This window comes from Hetaerina americana, unplaced genomic scaffold (genome assembly GCF_022747635.1).
Source record: "Hetaerina americana unplaced genomic scaffold, ioHetAmer1.1.p SCAF_7, whole genome shotgun sequence".
Classification (NCBI taxonomy): Eukaryota; Metazoa; Arthropoda; class Insecta; order Odonata; family Calopterygidae; genus Hetaerina; species Hetaerina americana.
The window spans coordinates 13,610,539-13,631,349 of NW_027287316.1; the positions used below are offsets into that span (position 1 = coordinate 13,610,539).

General features: G+C 37.0%; 2 protein-coding genes across 4 annotated transcripts in view; one reads left to right on the top strand and one right to left on the bottom strand.

The window, feature by feature from the left end:
- Positions 1 to 106: 106 nt before the first annotated feature.
- On the top strand, positions 107 to 16,743 carry LOC139696818 (uncharacterized). Of its 3 annotated transcripts, none has more exons than XM_071595692.1 (9): positions 107 to 208; positions 528 to 770; positions 847 to 1,009; positions 1,093 to 1,264; positions 6,239 to 6,750; positions 10,125 to 10,194; positions 10,305 to 10,424; positions 11,952 to 12,051; positions 12,999 to 16,743. In XM_071595692.1, the coding sequence occupies exons 1-9, from the start codon at positions 192 to 194 to the stop codon at positions 13,006 to 13,008; spliced, it is 1,407 nt and encodes a 468-aa protein (XP_071451793.1). In that variant the 5' UTR covers positions 107 to 191; the 3' UTR covers positions 13,009 to 16,743. The 3 variants fall into 3 exon arrangements, with proteins under 3 accessions (XP_071451793.1, XP_071451792.1, XP_071451794.1); XM_071595691.1 differs by having other exon boundaries at positions 13,359 to 16,743; XM_071595693.1 differs by lacking the exon at positions 107 to 208 and adding an exon at positions 321 to 439 and having other exon boundaries at positions 13,359 to 16,743.
- Positions 16,744 to 19,111: 2,368 nt separating this feature from the next.
- Positions 19,112 to 20,811, bottom strand: part of LOC139696166 (progestin and adipoQ receptor family member 4) — a 99,055-nt gene continuing 97,355 nt past the window's right edge. Inside the window, exon 7 of the mRNA XM_071594794.1 lies at positions 19,112 to 19,896. Within this exon, the coding sequence (XP_071450895.1) occupies positions 19,882 to 19,896 (15 nt within the window). The 3' untranslated portion in view covers positions 19,112 to 19,881. The remainder of the gene's footprint in view (positions 19,897 to 20,811) is intronic.

Here is a 20,811-nt window from a genome sequence, read left to right on the forward strand (position 1 = left end):
TCAAACTTTCCTTATAGGGAGAGGGAACAGTTGAAAAGACGTCTTACGTTCACCTTCCGAAGGCATCTCACCTGTTGCCATGGTAACGAGACGCAACTGCTCATCTTAATCTATTATTACTTTTTAGAACAAGTGCACACAACAAGTAGATCACAGCAGAAGGTCACACAAATCGAATGCCATAAAAGTCGATGTACATGTACCAAGGGTAAGTTTCATTTACTCAATAAAATGGATTAAATTCCTGTAGTTTACGAAAAATTTGTTACGCCATCTCTCTGTAAGGAGAAAAATCATGTAAATGACAGAGCAGGAGCGTTTGTTTCTTTGAATTTTGTTTCAGAAGGAATAGTGGTGTTTGAAATCAATGTATCATAGAATATGTAGCTTATCTTTTCCAGTGGACTCGAATTTTTGTACTTTCGGGAGCTCTCGCTGGGTTCGTTAACGTGAAGGCGAGGCTTTAAGACCAATTCAGCAACATAGTCCCACACATGGAATTTAATTACCCTTGTTTTTTTCTTTAGAAATCAACAAATCAATCCTAGTTGTCCAATGGACCTTGCGGATGCCATGAAAAATTCCGCGGTTAAAGGAATTCACCCAGAGATGGTGTCTCCATTCCCTGGAAATGGCTATGTTTCCGAGAAACTCTACATGCTTTTGCAACTATATCTTCAAAATAAAAGTTGGAACCCATCTGTGGAATTGTTACAATGTTTTTCCGAATTAATGGAATCATCAATGTTGCCAAGTGCAGCTTATTTGCAGTATGTACTCTTGTTTTCAATGAATAGCTCTTTCTATTGTATTATATGTATTTTAATATCCTTGTAATTTTCAAAGAATGATAGCAGCCAGGGTCACGCTGGACAATCAAGGAAGACTTGTTTTACGGGAGAACGGCAAAATTATTTTGCCATATGAGCACTTCGCGAATGCTGTTATGTTGAAGCACATGAATGGCCCACATGGGCTTCATCTAGGCCTGGAGGGTACTGTTCGAGCTGTAAGATATCAAAATAAATAGATCCTCTTCTTAAGTTTCAAGTGTGAAAGTGCTTATTAAAAGATTTGTTTTGATTTGACCAGGTTATGGAGTCCTACACCATTGGTCGAGAATGCTTTGGCATGGAAAAAGATTTCATTGTAGAAGTTGTGCAGAATTGCCCAAATCCTGCTTGCCGTTATTACAAGACTCAAGTAGATATGTCTCAGAAATCAGTTCATCTAAATGCCCCAACGTATATAATGGAATCTGGAGGTATGTTTCACTCTAAGTATGACTATTTTCTTTTCAGTATGGTTCCACCTGCATTGTTTTTGGTATTCCCTACATGATTATTCACTAATTTGCAGTGCATTTAACTGTTTTAAATTATCCATAATGATGTATATTGCATATTAAGTTAAGGCTTGGAGAAGACGCGATCTATTTCCGTATTATTTATTTCACTCTCAAAGGTTTTGTTTGATACGTTCCTTTTCGTTTGGCATTAGTTAAAAATTAACAGCTCTTAACTTAAGCATCACTTAATAAATCTTTTGAAGTAATACCTCATTTAACAACAATAAGTGGCAGTTGGATGGTTACTCAGACTTAAACTAACAATAGGAATTAGAAGCAATAAGATTGTTTAATTTGTAAAATTGTACGATAATGAATTAATATAATATATTAATCATAAGCGCAGCATTCATCGATAGCAAGAACTCCCCCAAACAATTAAATAGCAGGTACAGTATATGTTTTTTGAAAGTTGTCATTCTTTCGCTTCCAATGTGTGTTTTCATCAATACGTGTTAGTTTAATGCCGATTGCGTGACTTATTCCATATTTGTCCCTATGCTGTTACTAAATACCACTTCCAATCTTTATTCATGAAAAACCGTATATTGCGTTATTTTAGCTTGACCTGTGTCATGGTTGAGTGTACATATTGTTTTGGCGGCTTTTGATTCTCTGAATGGTATGACTCATTTTCACTTAAGAAGGCGTTCCAGTGGATATTTCCTCTCATATCAAGTTGCTGCTGTCTGATAAATTTGTAGATTCAGAGCCCTTAAGTTCAAATTGCTTAAATCTACCGATTATTTTCTATCTAAACTATTAGAAGCAGCAGTACTCATGGGGTGGCGTCTAAATATTTCCCCAAGTTTCAGCTGTATTGCCGCATGCTACATCATCTTTTCCCTCCCAAAATAAACTAATGCAGTTTAATGACATTTTTTCATCTGAATAGAGGACAATAGAGTTATCGAAGCTCAATTTTTAAAGAGTTTTTATTTCCTTAGTCATCAAAATTGAGATAAAACATGAACAAGTGCAATGTGTAGAAACAGCACAACTAATGCCTGATAAATTTCCATGTATTTGTTAATTTTATATATCTGTTCCTCTAACTTTAAATGCTGTTCCAGGCATTTAATTGTTGATGGCAGTTTGTTGTAGAAATAAAATACTTGGTGTGCAATGATATTAGAGCTGCTTGAGGTTGTGTGGCTGTTGGGATTAAAAAATGCATTTGATATTGTGTTGTAACTATGATAGTCGGGCATTTTTTTTAAAGATGTATAGTTTTTCTGTGGAAGGTTCACAGTCTCCATTATTTAAATGCATGATAGGCACTGGCAAAATGTTGAATTCAACATATATTGGTTTAGTTGGAGTTCTTAATAGGTGTTTCATTATATTTGAAAATCTTTTCTGGACCTGAAAAAAATAATTTTTTTGTATCTGGTGAGGATCCCCAACGGGAAATTAAGGTTTTCGTATGTGATGACCATCTTGCTGTGATGATCCCTTTATTCATGCACCAATGGCCATTATGACCATTTGTGAATGAGTATTCATTCTTTTAGTTTCATGTCACCCATAGGCTGTAACATTTTAAGGTGTTCGTTTTAATATTAGTCTTTGTTAAGGTAGTGGTATGGTGATAGGTCACTATGTAAAGCAAGCATATTTTTCATAGTAGGGAGGATTATGCTATGTTGCAATAGCATCCAAACAAACATTGTGTAAAAAAATTGTTTAGCAAATGAAACATTACATTGCCAAAATTAAAATTATGTCCCGATGCTTTGATGTTTAATGGATCTAATTTACAAGTTTACTTCTATAACTATAGCACTGCATTTCTTGAGCTTTGGAGAGACTACCTAATGTGTATATGTGAAATGATTCTTCCATCCAATCGGGGATCGAGATGGTGCGGGGGCTAACGTACTGGCTTCCCACCCAGAGGGCGCGGGTTCAAATCCCGGCGGTGTTGAATATTTTTCAGAGGTATCTCGATCCCTACTTGAGGTGCTTTGTGGAGGGCACTTTGAGTGAGTACGCCGTCCGTCGGATGGGACGTTAAACTGCGGACCCCTTGGCGCCTTTCGTAAAGAGTAGGCTAATGCCGATGCCGGGTTTCTCTCCACCCTTCATCCTTTCCTGTCCATCCCCTATGGCGCAAATGACCTTAGCTGTCGGTCGCCTCCCCTAAAAAACTACTACTTCTTCCAATCTGTGTAAAGTGTGCATTTTTTATTTAACGTTTTAAGTTTAAATGCTACTGCAGAACACATGAAGGGCCGTGGCCAATTACACTTATGATCTCTTTTGGAAGTTTAAAATCATTGAGACATTTTTAGAAGAGCTCTGCATCTTGAGGCCTTCATGGAATCACGAATGGAAGCTACAGAATCTTTGCTAGAGTGTTGTGTTGGTGCTGAAAAATGTAAATAACATTTTTTAAATGTTGTTTTTAGTGTTGACAATCTAGTTCATCCCTCCCATTGACTATGATTTTGACATAAGAGAAGGGTTACTGTTCCATTTACCAATACATACCAGGGAAATGATTGTATCTGTTAGGGTCATCCTCTGTAAGAAAAACACTCAAGGAAACTAAAGGAAATTTTTATGTGGTAAGGGAGAATAAAAAGTTGATAGAAATTCAAAATACACAAGAAAAATGGATGGAGAGCATATTGAGCATTAGTGGAATGTTGAAACCATGGTGGAGTGGATGAGGTTGGTTAAATGAAGAGAAGGCTAGAGAAATAGTGGGAATGTTGGACAGGATGGTAGGAGGCAGTATGAGGTGTTGGAGAATGGTTGGTTGTGATGCAGGTTTTACAATATTGAATTTTTTACAATAAAAAGTTGTAAGTTCCACAAAAACATACTAAGTATTTATTTTTCAAAATTCATCATGAGGGTCCATAAAGTTGAGCTGAGTACCATAGGATTTACAATATCAATTTAGCTTCTTGCTAGGTGGGGCTTAGGTATGTGTAGTGTTGAGTTAGCAGATTCATCATATGCCTACTTTGAATGGTAGACTACTCTTAATAATAGAAAAATATATGAACACCATCATCAATCTTCACAGATTGCGAATTGCGATTACGGCCATGTGTGAATGCAGATTTGGATTTTAATTGTAGTAGGCTAGGAGAGGAAGTTGATGGAGGAAATCTAGAAAACATCAATAAAAGTATGTGGAAGGAGGAAGATATTGAAGGCCATGGTATAAGGGTAAATGTTAGGCAAAGGGAGTAGAGATTTGAAGCTAAAATTACTGTTAAAATATCAAAATGAAAATTTCAGAAAGATGTGACAGATAAGAGTAACAAAAAGAGTTATTTTCCATTAGGCCGCATTGTATAGGTTTATCTAATTTTTTGTGTAAATTGAATTTTTAGTTGTGAGATTGTACACTAGGTGCCATTCCCTAGTGTGCTCCATTCTTTTCATCATCATGCATGAACCACTGATGTGTGGTTATAATGGTTCCCTGTCACTCGCTTCTTTATTCTGAGAATACTAATACACCATAGGAAATGGAGGACCTGAGGAAATATCGGTAATATATCATGCAACTCTCCGTCCAGATTAATTTTTAAAATCAGCCAGTTTTTTTGTTTATTCTACAATTTATCATCCAAAAATTCTCACTTACACCTTTAGAATGAAATGGTTACTGTTAAAAATAACCTTTAAAATGCATTTATTCAATGTATGCATGGAATGCATTGAATGGGCCAGAATTTACCGCTGGAAATAACTTTTTCCCATCTGAACAACAATATGAAAACTCATGTCACAATCAAAATCTGGAAAGCCTATCCCCCTTAACATTTGCAGCATTTAATCCAGCATGGTCACTTGCATTTTGATAATTATAGTATACTATTGAAATATTTTAACCAGAGAAATCTTATAAAGTACAATTCAGCCATCTTCATTTGCAGCAAAACTGCAATCATTTCTTTTAGTTGGTTCTATGGAGTAGAAAAATCCAAAGCTGTTTAAAAAATCATCATGTGAAAGTCCATCAATTAACTAATGTTTTACCGTTAAAATCTAGGGTTCACCTATCTTCAGTAACTCATATCTTTAAATTAAAGCATAGCCTTTTTTACTCAAATAATGCACTTATTTTAAATCTTCATATGCATATATATTCTATTGTTTCAGGCTTCACTTCATGGAAGTAATTGATATCCATTATTGAAATAGAAAGAAAGACTCGTACTTTTCCACAGATTTTATTATACGGCACGATGCGTTTCACCGACTTGCGGCATCATCAGGTACCTGATGATGCCGCAAGTCGGTGAAACGCGTCGTGCCGTATAATAAAATCTGTGGAAAAGTACGAGTCTTTCTTTCTATTTCAATAATGGATATTCATATGCATAGTCATGGTACAAGAACTTCATTTATGTACGCGTCGACACCATACTCTCAGCATTATATCAAATTAAATCCATTTGGTTCCAGACTATAGAAAAATAATGATATACCTCATGGCGTAAAATGTATTCCTTCTCTCAAAATTTTTAGAAATAAATTTAAAAAATATCTGTGGATTGTCGTCAACTATGTCATAAATAATTATATATTACTTTTCTCCTTTGTTATTATTATTTTTTCTATTATTCAGGCTGTTGCTAAAACCAGTGTATTTGTGTTCATTTCTCTTTTTTTATTACTTTAAGCAAATTTGTTGATATTTTATTTTCTATCTCTTATCATAAACAGTTTTAGTGATCTATTTGTTCATTTAACTTACTGTTTTTCCATTAGCTGCAGGGTCCTTGGAACATATATAACAAACATATTCTATATTTTATTAAATTGAATTGTATTAAATTGCACTAAGAGTAATCATGCAGCTCTGTATAATATTGGCATTGAATTGGAGTGGATGTGTGATGCCACCTTGCACTTCATCCCCAGGTCCCAGGGGCAGTTCCCAGCAGGTGCCCACATCGCAACACGGAGGAGGGGGAGGTGCATCTCCATTTCCACAACAGCAGCAGCAACAGGAAGGTAGTGGGACGCCCTCACACCCTTCACAGTCCTCGGCCGTCTACTTGCCTCCGCACCCCCACTCCCACCATCCCTCCCATGTCCCCCCTTCCCCATCCCACTCCCACGCTGTGCCGCCCCCTCCACACCTGCACCGTGCACCCGTGGACCTTGGTGTGGGGGAGAGAGGCAAGCAGCAGGGGGACGTGGGTCGTCCATCAATGGCAATGCCACACGGCATGAAGGTGTCATCATCAAGGTCGCCACTGGGTCCTCCCTCAGGGCCCCTGGCAGGGGCAGCTGTCTCCTCAGCCATGGGAGAGGGGCAGGGGTCTCACTCTGCCATGATGGGTGACCCCTCCCTCCCCCTGCTCCAGTACAAGCTCACTGACTTTCTTCGTGCCAACTTGGAGAGTCTTGAGGGATTAACAGGAGCCAAGGTTTGTGTGAGAGAAACCCACTTAATTCAGTATGTGGGCATTAATGCTCAAAGCAATGCTCACGTGGCTAGAATTGAGTATCATGAACTGTATTTCAGGTTGTAGTTTCAATTAGATTCCATTTTATTTTCTCATACAGTTTTCCCAGGTAGAATTTCTCTGCTGGGACCTAGATAATTTTAAGCAACACTTACTTTCCTATCCCCGATATTTTCCACAAGTTTCCTGGGATTTGGAAATCCATTAAGGGATAGAGGGCCCTAATTTCATTCTTAATCGTGTTTATTTTTCCACGTACCAGGTCATGATTGCTGTAGATATGCTGTTAGAGTATACTGTTCATCCTTTTTGAACGTTGATACTGTTCATTCTTTCTGACACTATAATGCATTACATGTTTGAAGTGTGGATTACTCTTCAAAGTGTTAGTATTGGATTTACATTTTGGTTACTTTTTACTAGTTGTTTGTAAAAATAGCACCCCAAGTGCTAGGTTTTCATGTAAGTTCATTGTGGAAAAGGGCAATTCACTAACAATTAATTTCTGAAAACCTTGATGCCTCAGTCCAAATCCCAATCCGTGTATATGTTTCTTCCTCTGTGAATGTAGTACATTCATTTCAGTTGATTTGACTAATTATGGCATTAGAAAACAGAGTAACCATGCTAGTCCAACTCTTTCTCATTGTTATTAAGTGCCCTACGGTGAAATTATGTTTTTAAATTGTCCTAAACTTTAAATCAAAGGTAAATTCCAGGTCTGTCCCTAAAATATGTGGAATAATTCTGGGAAAAAAATGTATTGCAGATAAAAGTAAAAATTGCTGAAATTCTTGAAAATAGAACTCTTTCACATCAACATACCTAAGCCAGTGCCTCTGCCAGTTGTGGTGTTTCCTGGAGGGCGTAGGTAGAAATCTTCTTCAGGCACCTCATCATTTCATCTTTGAAGTTATCCAGTATTCAAAAATGGTTGACTTCCGAGCTCCTTTTTATTCTTGGGAACAAAAAGAAGTTTGGGGGTGCCAATCAGGAGCTGGAGAGTGGCTGGGCTAAGATTCAAGAGATCAAGTGACATTGTCACACAAGCAGCATTCTGATCTTCCAACAGAACCTTGGGGACCATCTTGACACACACCTTTCTCATGGCTAATCTTCTGTAAGAATGCAATGCACTTTTTTTCACAACATTGCACTACTGTGTTAACATTCTGACACTCTGGCATCAATCAGGATTGAGCATGTCCCTTACCTTGTGTGCATTTTCATTGCCCTGTGTTGTTGATGGACATCCATGGCATTCCTCATCAACGTTCCCTCTACCTTCCCAGAACATCTAATGTCTGCAGAAAACCATTTATTAAAACATTGCTTCATCTCCATAAGCATTCTTAGCCATGGTCATGGTCTCTGAACTAGATTTCCTGAGCAAAATAACATTTTATCGTGTATCGTTGCTCAATAGAATGTGGCATCATGAATTCATGACTTGACCCTTGAACAGAGGTCCACTAGTAGCGATCTACACAATGTAATGGCCCACAGACAGCTGGAATGGGTCACGTTTCTTTCCGAAGATCTTCTACCACCTTTCCTGCCACAAATTGCCCCACACCAATCTTGTCAGCAGGAAAAAATCATTCTACTTACTTTGGGGGCAGACCCTGTAAGTAGCCATTAGGCCATATGTTTGCCTTTAAATTACCCTGGAGGCTCAACCAACAGAGCTTGAGTAGACCAATCAAATAGAAAATTTCACAAAGGAAAGATTCTAGAATTTTCATATGGAATGTTAGGTCATATTTTGCAATAACAGCATATTGCTAATTTTAAATCATCAAGTTTTATGCTGGAAACCAAATCAGTGCTTTCTTTGGAATTTTCCCTCTAAAACCATTACTTAATTCCTCAGTCTCCGACTTTAGTTGAAAGTCTCCTCATAATTTTAATTTATCTTAGAAGCATACGGAGCTTAAATAACTGGTGTGTTGTAATCGGTGCATGAGAACTTTGAGTAATGTGGATGTTACTGCACTGACTTGAGTCACAAACTCTGATGACTTTTCTCCAATGCATCCAATGGTCCAGAACAGGAATGGTGGATCTTTTGGCAACTGACTGCTTAAGTTTATGAAATAAGAGTATACTCTTGACTTACATGCCAACCCATTGAGTGAGATAGAGTTATCAATTATTTTTATGTCTATAAGAGGCAGAGGTTGTTTTTATACAAAAAAGCAATTTTTAAATGCGATTCACAGTCATTTGTTTTGAAGTTTAAATGTTTTATCCGAGTTTATAATAAAGGCATTTTATAAATTAAATAGTATAGAAACTCTCAAGTGGTCATTTATTAGAACTTCATTTTGGAATTGCCTTTTGTTAGGGGAATAAAGTCTTATTTGGAATTAACAAAGTTGATTCTCCTAAAGTTCAGAGAAAAATAGATGAATTTTTCCCATTGGAAACTCATACATTAGAAGTAAATATAATGTACTCAATGAAAGAAAGAGAGCGCTCCAGTGGTGATATCGAAGTGATGGGCGTATTCTGACTGATGTGAACAATCTACTAGTCTTACTCTAACACATATATGACCTATGAGAGTAATGTTTAGCATGCTTTGATACAAATGGAAACTAAGTGTACAGCGCAAAAAAGTTTGAACCCTCAAAGTCAATGGGATTGTTCTAATGGTAGAGGCTACTAGCCTATATGATGCGCTGCTTTGTCTCTTTAACTTAGTCAAATATTTTAGTTTCTATTTTGACCCTGTGATCTAAACTCACTGAAGAATTGACTGTAGCACCCTCCCTGCTCTGCATGCCACTTAGGGCACACCTGCCATAGGTTTGCCACCTCCAGAATGAATGAAGGGCCCGACAAGAAAACAAGGTCTAGAGAATCCTGCTCACCATTCTCTCTCTTAATAGAAAGGGAATGACAGTTTTTTTTAATGTGGCGGTGGGCATTGCCAGAAATGAAGAAGCTGACAAGACAATGATAGATTCATTTAGAGAGCCTGAGCTGTAATTAACCTTAGTACCCATTGAAGGCTATGTTTCGAAACATAGCTATCATTTGGTGCAAAGCACCTTGGGATAGCACAGCATAGTTTGAGTTCATGGACCTCTTCTATCATTGCCTGGGGATTGAAGTCAATGTCATATGGCTGAGAATAGGGCACACAACCCTGCAAAAAGAAAATACCTTTCTGCGATATGTGCAACTGCCAACTTCAATTGAATTTTCGGCCTTTGACAGATCCCCAGGTGCCTGGAGATCATGGTCCATTGATTTGACCCCCATTTAACTTAAATAAATAAATTATGTTAGGTTTACTCGTCTTGAAGATATTTTCTATCCACTTCCAGGATCTTTTGGCTTTGCAGAATGGAATTTGGCCAATGAATGAAGGGTCTGACAAGAAAACAAGTAGTGAAGGTAAGTTTTTCACTCTAATAATATGAAGTTATGGTGCTCTTCATTTTTGAAAATTCTATTTCAACTTGCATAGTAGTTTCTATGTATGATATCTTTTTCTAAATCTATAGGTCAGGAGAAAATTGTGAGAACATTTGCTGAAATCATGATGAACATGGCCAGGATCAAATCTTGCGTCAGACCTGCAATGTGCAAGCCATATGGAAAGCAGTCAGAAGCTCTACAGAAAAGTAAGATTAGATAATAATCTCCCACTTATAGCGGCACCTACTCTAACTGTACATCTTGAATGCTTATCAGTCAGTAAATTTGTGCTGACTGAGTAGGCTGCAAATTTTTTGAACTTTTTGCAATCAGATATTATACGGAAGCGGAAAGTGGAGCAGGGTAAGGAACTTGTCGTATGTATGAATTTCACGAGACATAGGGCCTATGAGCTTACAAGAAGAGCTCTTCCTTCACCAATAAAAACTAAACTTTTAGCTTGTTCACTGTAGTGTTCAAGTGCTATTTGCTTTCAAATATTATCTCAGATTGTAAACATAGTCATTCATGCTACATTTTAAGTCTCAATCTCAAACTTCATATGCCAAGTACCAATTGAAATACCCCTCACATCAAGTAGTTGCGGGTTTGTTTTGTTGTTTATCGAGCATATTAAAAGTGGATTGAATAAAATGATGAATGAAGGCACTTTGCTTTTCCACATAGATGAGCAAAGTGTCTTCTTTCATCATGATTTCCACCATGTTATGCATGAAACTGTGTTATTCAAAAGAATAAAAGCTCAACATTCATAATGTATTAGCAGTGTACTTCTTAATACATAATGCCAAGAACAGATGCTTATATTTCTGGTATTCCTGAATGATAATTTCACCTAGTTTCTTATGGACTAGGTCATGTTGAAGTCACTTTCCCTAAGGAACTCATTTTTTTGCTCGAGCAACTCAAGAAAGCATGGAATCCAGTAAGAGTCATTGTGGCCTATCCAGAACCTGAGATCTATCTGCATGTAGTAGAAGCAATGTCATGCCTTGGTTTTAAGGCTACTTTGAAGCCATCCCATTGCGACATTGTTCTCTGGTATCTCAGCCCAGCAACTTTCTTTCTCTCTACCCCTTCCCCCTTCCTATCAGCACATACTGGAAACAGTCATGAGCACAGCATGGTGGCTTGAGACAGCCTGGGAATAGACACTTTCTACTCACTGCTACTCAATGGGATTAGCCCATACTGGCCTGAGCAATCTGAATGAATCCCAAAATGTTACAGCTTGACTTGTGCTGAGTGGCTCTTCAAGTTTTTACTGTGTAAAAGTTAATGAAATGCTTTACTTAACATGTATGAGTTGGAGGATGATATTTAGAAATTATCCTTTTTTTGCTGGAATTTGGGTAGGCTGAGCCACCTTACCTCAGTTAGATTCCATGTTTTGAGGGTAATGGTGGGTCCCTTCAATTTGTTGGAAGTGGATGTCTCTAGAAATGGTATTCAATTATGCTATAGAAGCTCAGAGAGTCAGAAAACCCAAATCATGGGACTTAATATTCAATAGTGCTTCTGTATACTTTTTGTTGCTGCTCAGGGTACAAATATTCTCTCTTAATTTGTGAAATTAATAAATTACTGCAAGTGCATGAGTGCCCCTATTTTGAGTCATTGTGTACTGGATGCTCTTAGTGTATCTGTGTGTGTACATTAAGAGTTAATGTGATTCTCACACTCCGGCCTCCCCCTCTTTCTGACATGTCCAGCGCTGGTGGACACCATCCAGCTGGTTCAGTCCCTTCGTTCCATCCTGCCCCCTCCACACATTGCCGTCACCAGCTGGAAGGACGAGGAGCACAAACACAGGTAATGACAATACAAGTGCAACAACTTTTGTTCGTAGTCCTTGTTCATTGCCAGATCACTCTTGAGTTGGATGGTTTACCATTTATGAATGCATTGGCCAGATGTAATAGGGGGAATAAGCAAGTTTACTTGACTTTCACTTCATCATAACTTCTTTTTTTTTTTTTTGAGTTAGAAAACAGAGTGGACTAGCAGGGAATTGGTTTGTTTCTTTAAGTACTGTCCCGCTGTAACTTTGAAAAGTAATAAAAAATCTGCCCTAAAGATAACCCTGAGTAGGCATTGAATAACAGCTGGGGAAAATGTACTACCTGCCATGCATTTAAAGTTTGAAAAAGGAGCAAGTACACATTTTAAATTTAACCTGTCAAGTCATTTAGCGAGGAAAAAGGGAGACTTATACCTTCTGAGTAAATTACCAAGCATGACAGCCACAAGTATCTCTTTCAATCCCATCATATGCAGCAGCTTAATATGCTGCAGTACTAATAGAGGAGTTTGCAGGAAGTGTCATTTTGTGCATGATCATGCAAGGAAATTTTTTATAATTCTTTAGAACTCAGTGAAGCCATTTTTGATGGCTTCATTTATACTTCCATTTATGTATCATAGTAATATGGAATGATGAGTACATAAGCAGAAAATTTGTTGGATTATAATGGAGGGCAATATTGCTTCTTTTGATTCTCAGCAGTGAAAGTGTCTTTTTTGTTATCTTCTGTTCTATTTCACGGGCGCGTCTTGTCAGTTTGCACAAAACAGAGTGAAATTATATCTATACGAAATCAGAAATAAAGATGAAGAGTTGTGGGAATTTATGAAATGGTATCTTATTTGCTTATGAATATTTGTGTTGGATTGCTGATGTGTTGATTTTTTTGCCGCTTTAATTTGAAAGTGTTGCACTTGTCTGGATTTTTGTCTATTTCCTTGCTTGACTTTTTCAGGACCAAATAAAATTTTGCTTGTGAACGAAATAAAACAAAACGTAAGGCACAATTTTTCATTTAAAAATTTTTTTTTGCTTTCACTTTCTTGAATAAGGCATAAAAAAAATGAATGTTAATGGTATAGTTGGAAGGAAAGTAATTGTATGAAGGAAATATGCCGAATTAATTGTGCAGATACGTAATGTAGCAAAAAAAAAGAGGACTTGGATTGAGTAAAACATTGGCAGAGAAGCATTTCAAAGAGAGGGAGAGAGAGGAGAGGGCATGGGGAGAATGAGGGCGCAAGCAAAGCACCCTCTGACCTTAGGTCCTCCCTTTCAACTTGCAACATAAATGGCCTTAATTAATTGATTGAAGCCAAAATCCGAAAATGGACGCCAATGCCGCTCACCAGCACCGGGGAGAGTAGGAGCAAGTCAAGATGGGAAAGCGGAGGTGGTTCCCTTCCCCCTCATGGGTGCAGCCCTCTGCTCAATCGATTGCCACCACATCTCTGGTTGCACACTGGGGGTCTCCAAGGTGAGAGGGATTGACTTGGAACATGTATGTGTGTGTTTGTATGCGCATGTATTTGCAGCCGCAGATACTCTCGGACAAGGTGAAATGCATTGGGTGTGCGCTGCCAATGGGAGGAGAAGAGGGGTGGGTGCTGTGGTTTGGGATTGAGAGGTTCTATGTATGTATGTATGTGTGTGTGTGTATGCAGGAGAGAGAGAGAGAAGGGACATGCATTGACAACAGGGGCAGTGTGGACAGTATTCTAGTCAGACCAAAGAGTGAGTGCAAAAATATCTGTGATAAAATGTGACCGAGATATACACTTTCGCTGATGTGTCCTGTCTAATAATGGGTGAGCTTTGGATGGAAGAAGAATGTTTGCTATGTATTGAGTGGAATTTAAAAACCCTTAGCTGGAGCCACAGGGTCCCTGGGACTCATATGAGCTTAAATTCTACTGTTGCTGTTCAAAATGACGTGCTGCTGTGACCTGTTTGGGTTATTATTCCTTGGAGCCACTGCCAAATTTCATATGAGAGTCACATCCATCTGCTATGCAATGCACAATAAATAATAACTATGCTATCTTGGCAAATGTAAATTTTAACACACAATATTAATATTTACTTATATGTGCACTCTCATTGGGCATCCAGCTCACAGCTCTTGGGCATCCTGTGAGTGGAGCCTTTTTCTTGGATGTTAGTTTTAACTCCAGCTGTTTTTAATACTTGAAAAGATTCTCTTAGTCTTGCAATAACTGGTCTGCAATATATTTTAATGCTCTAAAAAAGATGGCGTGTGAGCTCCATGTATTCCTCTGTTCTGCCTCTTAATTCATTGATTGTGAACCATCACCTAAAGTTTATTGATGCTTTACCTCAAGTTTAAAGTACTACTGTATGGCTATCGTAAAGCATTCACATTCCCCATAGTAAAAGCTGAAAATCATGCCAACTTCATGCTTTCAGTAAATGTAAATGTCTTTGTAAAAGGTCAAACAAGTTTTAATTTCACATTCAATATCGTTAGAGAATATAGTGATAGTATTCATCCACATCCAAAGGAGATGATTTACGTCTGTAGTAATCAGAGCATAGACTTGCTTCTTGATCAAGTAATGTCTCAGTTTTTATCTATCAACTTCATTTTAAAATAGTCGTCTGGTTCAACAGATCTATGAAATTCATTACAGGATAATGCCTAACATGTAATTTTAATAATGTTCCCTAAAACCTTTGAAGGCTGAAGTGTTGAATAATTAATATTATTACACTGCCCTGCCATTGCCAACAGGTTATTTATTGACTATTAAAACTCTTTGGCAGCATGGTACACATATTCCTTTCCAGAGGCAGCAAGTGAGAATGACATTAGTGTGAGCCATGTATATTATGTCCCTAAATGCTCTTTTGAAAAGTGGCATTTTAAAAGACTTCCTCTAATATTGTATGTAGTTTGTATTACGAAGCAACAGTCCATGACCCGTGCATAGTGGGTTTGACAGCCCCTGGTCCCTAACTCCCTGGTATCCACCTTCCTTAGGCAGGTGTCCCTTGTTGTAACAGGCATGCACATGATCGCATCAACCTCGTCGTGAGCACACCACATGCGCCAGTGCTATGGTGGATGCACTGTGCACCCTGACACACTGTTTAGCCCGTGCATAATTTTATAGCGCATTTCCTATGTGCAGCAAGATGTGCCAATGGGAACTGTATGTCGGCTGCTCTGTCGAAAGGGAAGCATCATGTTTGAGCTTCTTTAAGTTTGTGTGTGTGTGTATGTATGTGTCCGCATGCATGTACTGCACTTTCTGTAGTCTTTCTTCAGTCAAGTTTTGACCTCGGTGGTCTCCATTTCTAAGGGTTGAGTGGGTTGCTCTACTCACAATGTGATTGCATTCTTTGAGCCATTTCCTGAGATGAAACTGTTTAAACTTGAAGAGAGAAACCATCACCAAGAAACAGATTCTACGTAGGTACTTCCCATGGTTACTTTGTGGAACAGCAGTATCACCAGTGCAACACTGGTGCCATGCCAATGGCACATCAGTCATCAACCTTTTGCAATATTGTATGTATAAGTATATCTTACAGCATTCTAGATATTGATGCAAGCAGACTTTTCACTCACAATATCATTCCAAAATATTATTGATACAGCTTATTTCAAGTTTGACATGCTGTTTCAAGTAACATAAAATAATAAGTGTGGTGGTGTGATGAATTATGTGTGATTCATATGCTTTTGATGCAGCATTATCTCTTAGTTTGCATCCAATCCCATTTCTATATGCAATTCAGAAACAAGTGGTGTGGTTCTCGGTGTGAAATGGTTTGTAATGATAGTCATGAATGATTCAGATGTTTTTATATCATGGGTGTTAAAGCAAGAGCCTAAAGAGCCTACAAAGTGATGCTCTCATGTCAGAGGAATTATGATGAAATACAAAACATATTCTGTTGGCAAAGCTGGTTAGTCTCTTCTTCTAACCACCACAGTTTTATTTAAATTTGTTTATGATATAAAATTGATATTTACAATTAAACATTTGATGTTATACCTGTGCAATTTCATTCAGGTGCATATTATGGAATAAGATGTTTCTTTTCCTGTGGTTGTTATTGCCATTAGTAATTTTCGATGTTATTTCCATATCTCTATTGACAAAATAATGTTAGGATGGGCAGGTGTGGTGGGGCTTCTGTATACCTGTGATGAAATATTCCTGGGATATTGTTTTCATTGTTTTATATTATGTTGTATTATTTAAAAATATATATTGTATATCTCTTAATATAACTTTCAACATACCATTATTGATATTTTATAACTTATATAATCTCTATTTACACAAATTATACAGTGCTTTTTTCAATAACTGCAGTGATATAAGATTTTTAAAATAGATGTGTTCACGAAGTGGACTTATGTAGTAAATTTCATTTTATTTTGAACTCTTCATAACTGGAATATGATTACCTAATGTGAATTGTGATTTTCAATTAATCTCTGTCAGGTGTACTGTACCAAATTTACTCTGATAAAAATGAAAGACATTCTGTGATTTTACAGGTCTACGTATTGTTTTAATTGTGCTGTGAATGACTGTGTAACAGTAGTAATTTTATACAGTGCATCTTGGTAAACTGTGCTTAAACTTTTATTGAGATTGGAAGTGTGTACAAATAATTATTGTTCAGCTCAATGTTATAAGAGTTGTTTTGCTATGTTACTTAAATTTGGCATATTAAATAGTTTATATAAAAGTATTTGTGATTTATTTTGATTGATACACCACTAAGCACAAATTTAGGGAATGAATCCTGGGAAAATACTATCTTTCCTCAAATGAAAAATTGCTTCATTAAGAAAATGGAAATGCAAATTATGGGTTAGAAGTTCTTCATTGCATGTTGATTTTTAATCTTATTTTTTTCATTAAAATATTACTGTACCTAATTAGCTTATTGGATAAATCTTTCTAGCCAAACTATACCCATTCATCATCATTATAGATAATACTAAATTGTTAAAAATATCCAGTTATCTAAATGCCACACCCTGTGACTAAACCAAGTATTTCTTTCATTTGCCTCATTATGCTTGACTGTGTGTGTACTTTTTGACAAGAGGGAAGGGGACTTGGTATTGCTTTAAAGGCATGCTAACCTACTTGTTTCATGACCCTTTCTATTACCTCTTCTTTCTCTCTCTGTGATGAATGTTAGCTACTCTCGGTAGATTTTGATGATAAAGGAACATTATAGGTCAAACTTAAACCTTTTAAAGCTCTTCTCTTATGAAAATCTTCTAGGGGCAGTCAAATGAAAATGGATCACCCACCATAACACAGTCAGCACAAAAGTTGACAACACTGTTTTTACATATCGATACTGCCATCACTGTGGTATGAGAACTGCATAGTGACAACTCACAGGCACATGCAGTTGTTGGGTTTTGTCCTTGTTGGTGCACAGACTGGTTGTGGTAGTAGGAGTTTAGTTTTCATTTGAGTGCCCCTCATATATTTGAGCTACGAAGATTGCAGATTTTTAGTATAGGATTGGCAATGTCAGGTACTATGTTGGGCTTCGTGGCCCAAAGAAAAATGCAATGGCTAACTTTAAAGATTCAATTGTATGGTTTTTGACCTCAGGTCAATAAGATGGTTTTATGGATGGGAAAATTTCACAAATTCAAGGGATAGAGAATTTAAATCACAGATTTCCAATCTTATAAGAAACCTACGTGAATTTCATCTATTTGACTATTCCCTTCTTCAGATAGCATAAAGTGAAGACCCCAAGAAATGAAAGTGTCTGTGGCAGTCGAAGTTCAACTGTTCACAGCATTTTTAATATACTGAAAGTGTGCATGAAGCCGACCTCAACCTCTGGCTGCATCCTTATATTTTTCTTGCCTCAGTGACCTAAAATTCCATTTCCTCCCCTTTACCTAAAGCGCTTGAATAGTCATGTGGAATTGCAATTGATATGAAATTATGCATGCAGTTGATCTGTAAGTGAAACATTCATTTTGATTGGGGCTGGAACTATGATTCTGTTATTTCCCATAAATTCCTGGTACCCAGAAAATCACAGTGTGGCATTAGCTGGGACGTTCAGATGCATCACCAAGATTTGGATCCAGACCCTCCTGTTAGTTGCCAACTGCTCTACCCATTGAACCACCATGTTTCATATTGTGGCTTCATCAAATAGGAAAAAGCAGCAAAATCCAAATGATGAGTAAGTGACTGTGGGTACTTTCAAGTCACCCTGATGATGGTATATTTTTGGGACATGATGATGTCAAATATGTGGATTAAAATGCTCATTGATTCATTGCCATTGTTTCTTTCAGATATTATGAGGGTACTGAGAGGGCAATTAAGGAATTAATGGTTAATTATGTAGTTAAAATATCTCAGGATAATGTCCTTGATGTATCAGATTTTGAGGATTTTTAAACCTCTGTGTATGCCAAAAAGTGCATTTTTTATTATCTTCTTCAGCCTCAGCATTGCATTAAATTTTAATGTCCTCCTCACAGAGTCATTTTTTATAATGAGTGATAATTATCATCACAATGAATGTGATTTGCCATGGTGTCACCCTGGTTGCATAGTACTGAATATAATTCACAGTTATAGATTACCCCAATGGACAAACATTGATCCAGTTTGCCATTCCTAAGGGGAAAAAAAAATTTGAATGTGCGTATTCAAAATGTCACATTATTGCCAACTGACTTGATGTTTTCCATCACTCACCATCCCTGAGGGATACTTCATTGGATTTAAGTCTCCTCTCTTGAGTTTCACTCTTCTCTTTGCCTCCAGAGTGCTGACTGCTCCTCCCTGTCATGGGTACAGTTAGCTACCTTTGGGGTGCATTTGATAGGAAACCCAGTATGGTATTGTTTTATCTGTAGTGGACAGGGAAGGAAGATATTAAAGGCAAGACTGAATCAGGTGTTCCCGGCTACCTCCTGCCAGTCCATGGTCTTTGGCTGGAAGACAAACAAAATAAACTTGTCAATAAAGCAATTCAATGTTTATTATGGGGTGCCTCTTTTCACATGGCTTGTCCTGAATTGATGCCATTTCCATCATTTCATCACCTTTAGTGTGAATTTTTTCTACTAGTATTCATCTCTGCCATGGATTAATTAAAAATTGGCAATTTTTCACAAAATAAAATTTAATGTGACTGGTTTCAATGTAACTCCATCATCGTCAGGTCTACGTCTAGTTACATTGAAACCGATCGCGTTCAATTTTATTTTGTGGAGAATTGCTAATTTTTAATTAATTATGATATTCCACCATGTCACACCTGAAACATCTCTTTTTATTCTGCCATGGATGTTTTTTTTAATGTTGCACACTTTAGTTCATTGTTGACTTTTTGAAAGCTAGCTAACAATTGAGGCATCTTGTAAAGAAAAAGGAAGGCTTTGGGTTCCACCAAAAAATTTGGAAGTTATTCAGATACGTGAAAGGGGGAATGAGAATCAAACTGAAATTGGTAGACACTATTGCTTATCATCATCTCCTCTTCACCATTCCAAAGAACAAAGTAAAAGTTTAATCTGCTCTCACACTGACCTTCCCTTGTGAGAGAGACGGGCCACAATTTTCCCGCAGATGCTTGACTACACGTAGTATTCAGGGAAATATGTTCACGCTATCAGATCTTCATTATTCAGTATGGTGAATAACTTACTCATTCATATTGTTTAATCTATATACACAGCTCACATTATATTCCTTCAATCCAGGAAAATAGAAATAGAATTTATTTCTCCTTTGTGTGTAGACATCCTGTATGACATTAGATGTTTATATCTGCTTTCTTCTGGCTTCAGCCTCCTCCTACACCATCCATTGCTGACAAGAAAAATTTCAGCCATTAGTTACTTATATCAAGTAGCTGTAGAATCACTTGCTCAAAGAATGAACAATCTTCAGATATCATTACTCCCATTGAGAAATATATGAACAATTTTTTTGGACAGAAAAAAAGTTTTTGAAGTGATTTTTTATAGTGTCTCAATAAAATAATGGGAACTGCTACAGATGTTTTCATAAGTTTTGGAATTCATTGCTCTTGGAAAAGTTTCCCCAAACAAAAATAAAATCATTAACTTTTCACTTCATTAGTGAAAGGACTTACCTCTATGCATTCACCCAGGATTTCTTATTTCAAGTTAACATTAGTTTGATTTAAAGTATTTAATTCTTTCTTTTTTGGAAATTAAAAAAAAAGGTTTGTTGCAGGAACTTATTTATTAAATGGAGTAAAACGGGATTCATCATGGATAATTTATTCATTATATTTTACAAATTGTGCTAACTTGGAAAGATATGTACAATATGTAGGTACAGTTTAGCTTTGATACAGCATGTCATGAAATAGACAAAGGTAATATAAAAATCAATTGTCAAATTTATCACTCTGTTTGAAAAACTACATGCTAGCTGGAATTTATTGTGTGTATCTTGCGTTGAAGCACTTGGAAACAACTGTTAGGAGGAAATTCATAAAAATAGATAGATTGCAATTGGATTTATTTCTAGTGATAAAGAACTGTTGTTTATACTTTTTCTTAATTCCTGATAACTCGTGAGCCTAACTATGTCTTTCCACTTCTTAAGACCTCAAGGATTGGGCACTAGAAGTAGAGCATTTGAATGTGGTAACACCATTATATGGCAGTAGTAATAGGCCAATGTGAGAAAGAATGTAGGGCTTTTGGATCATTGAAGAAAATGGCCAATCCACCAATTATTACTAAAAAATAT

Excerpts from the sequence above, each read along its gene's own strand:
- LOC139696818 (XM_071595691.1), top strand. Across the intron at positions 6,751-10,124 it reads AGGGATTAACAGGAGCCAAG|GATCTTTTGGCTTTGCAGAA; the intron begins GTTTGTGTGAGA and ends ATCCACTTCCAG. Across the intron at positions 10,425-11,951 it reads GTCAGAAGCTCTACAGAAAA|CGCTGGTGGACACCATCCAG; the intron begins GTAAGATTAGAT and ends TGACATGTCCAG.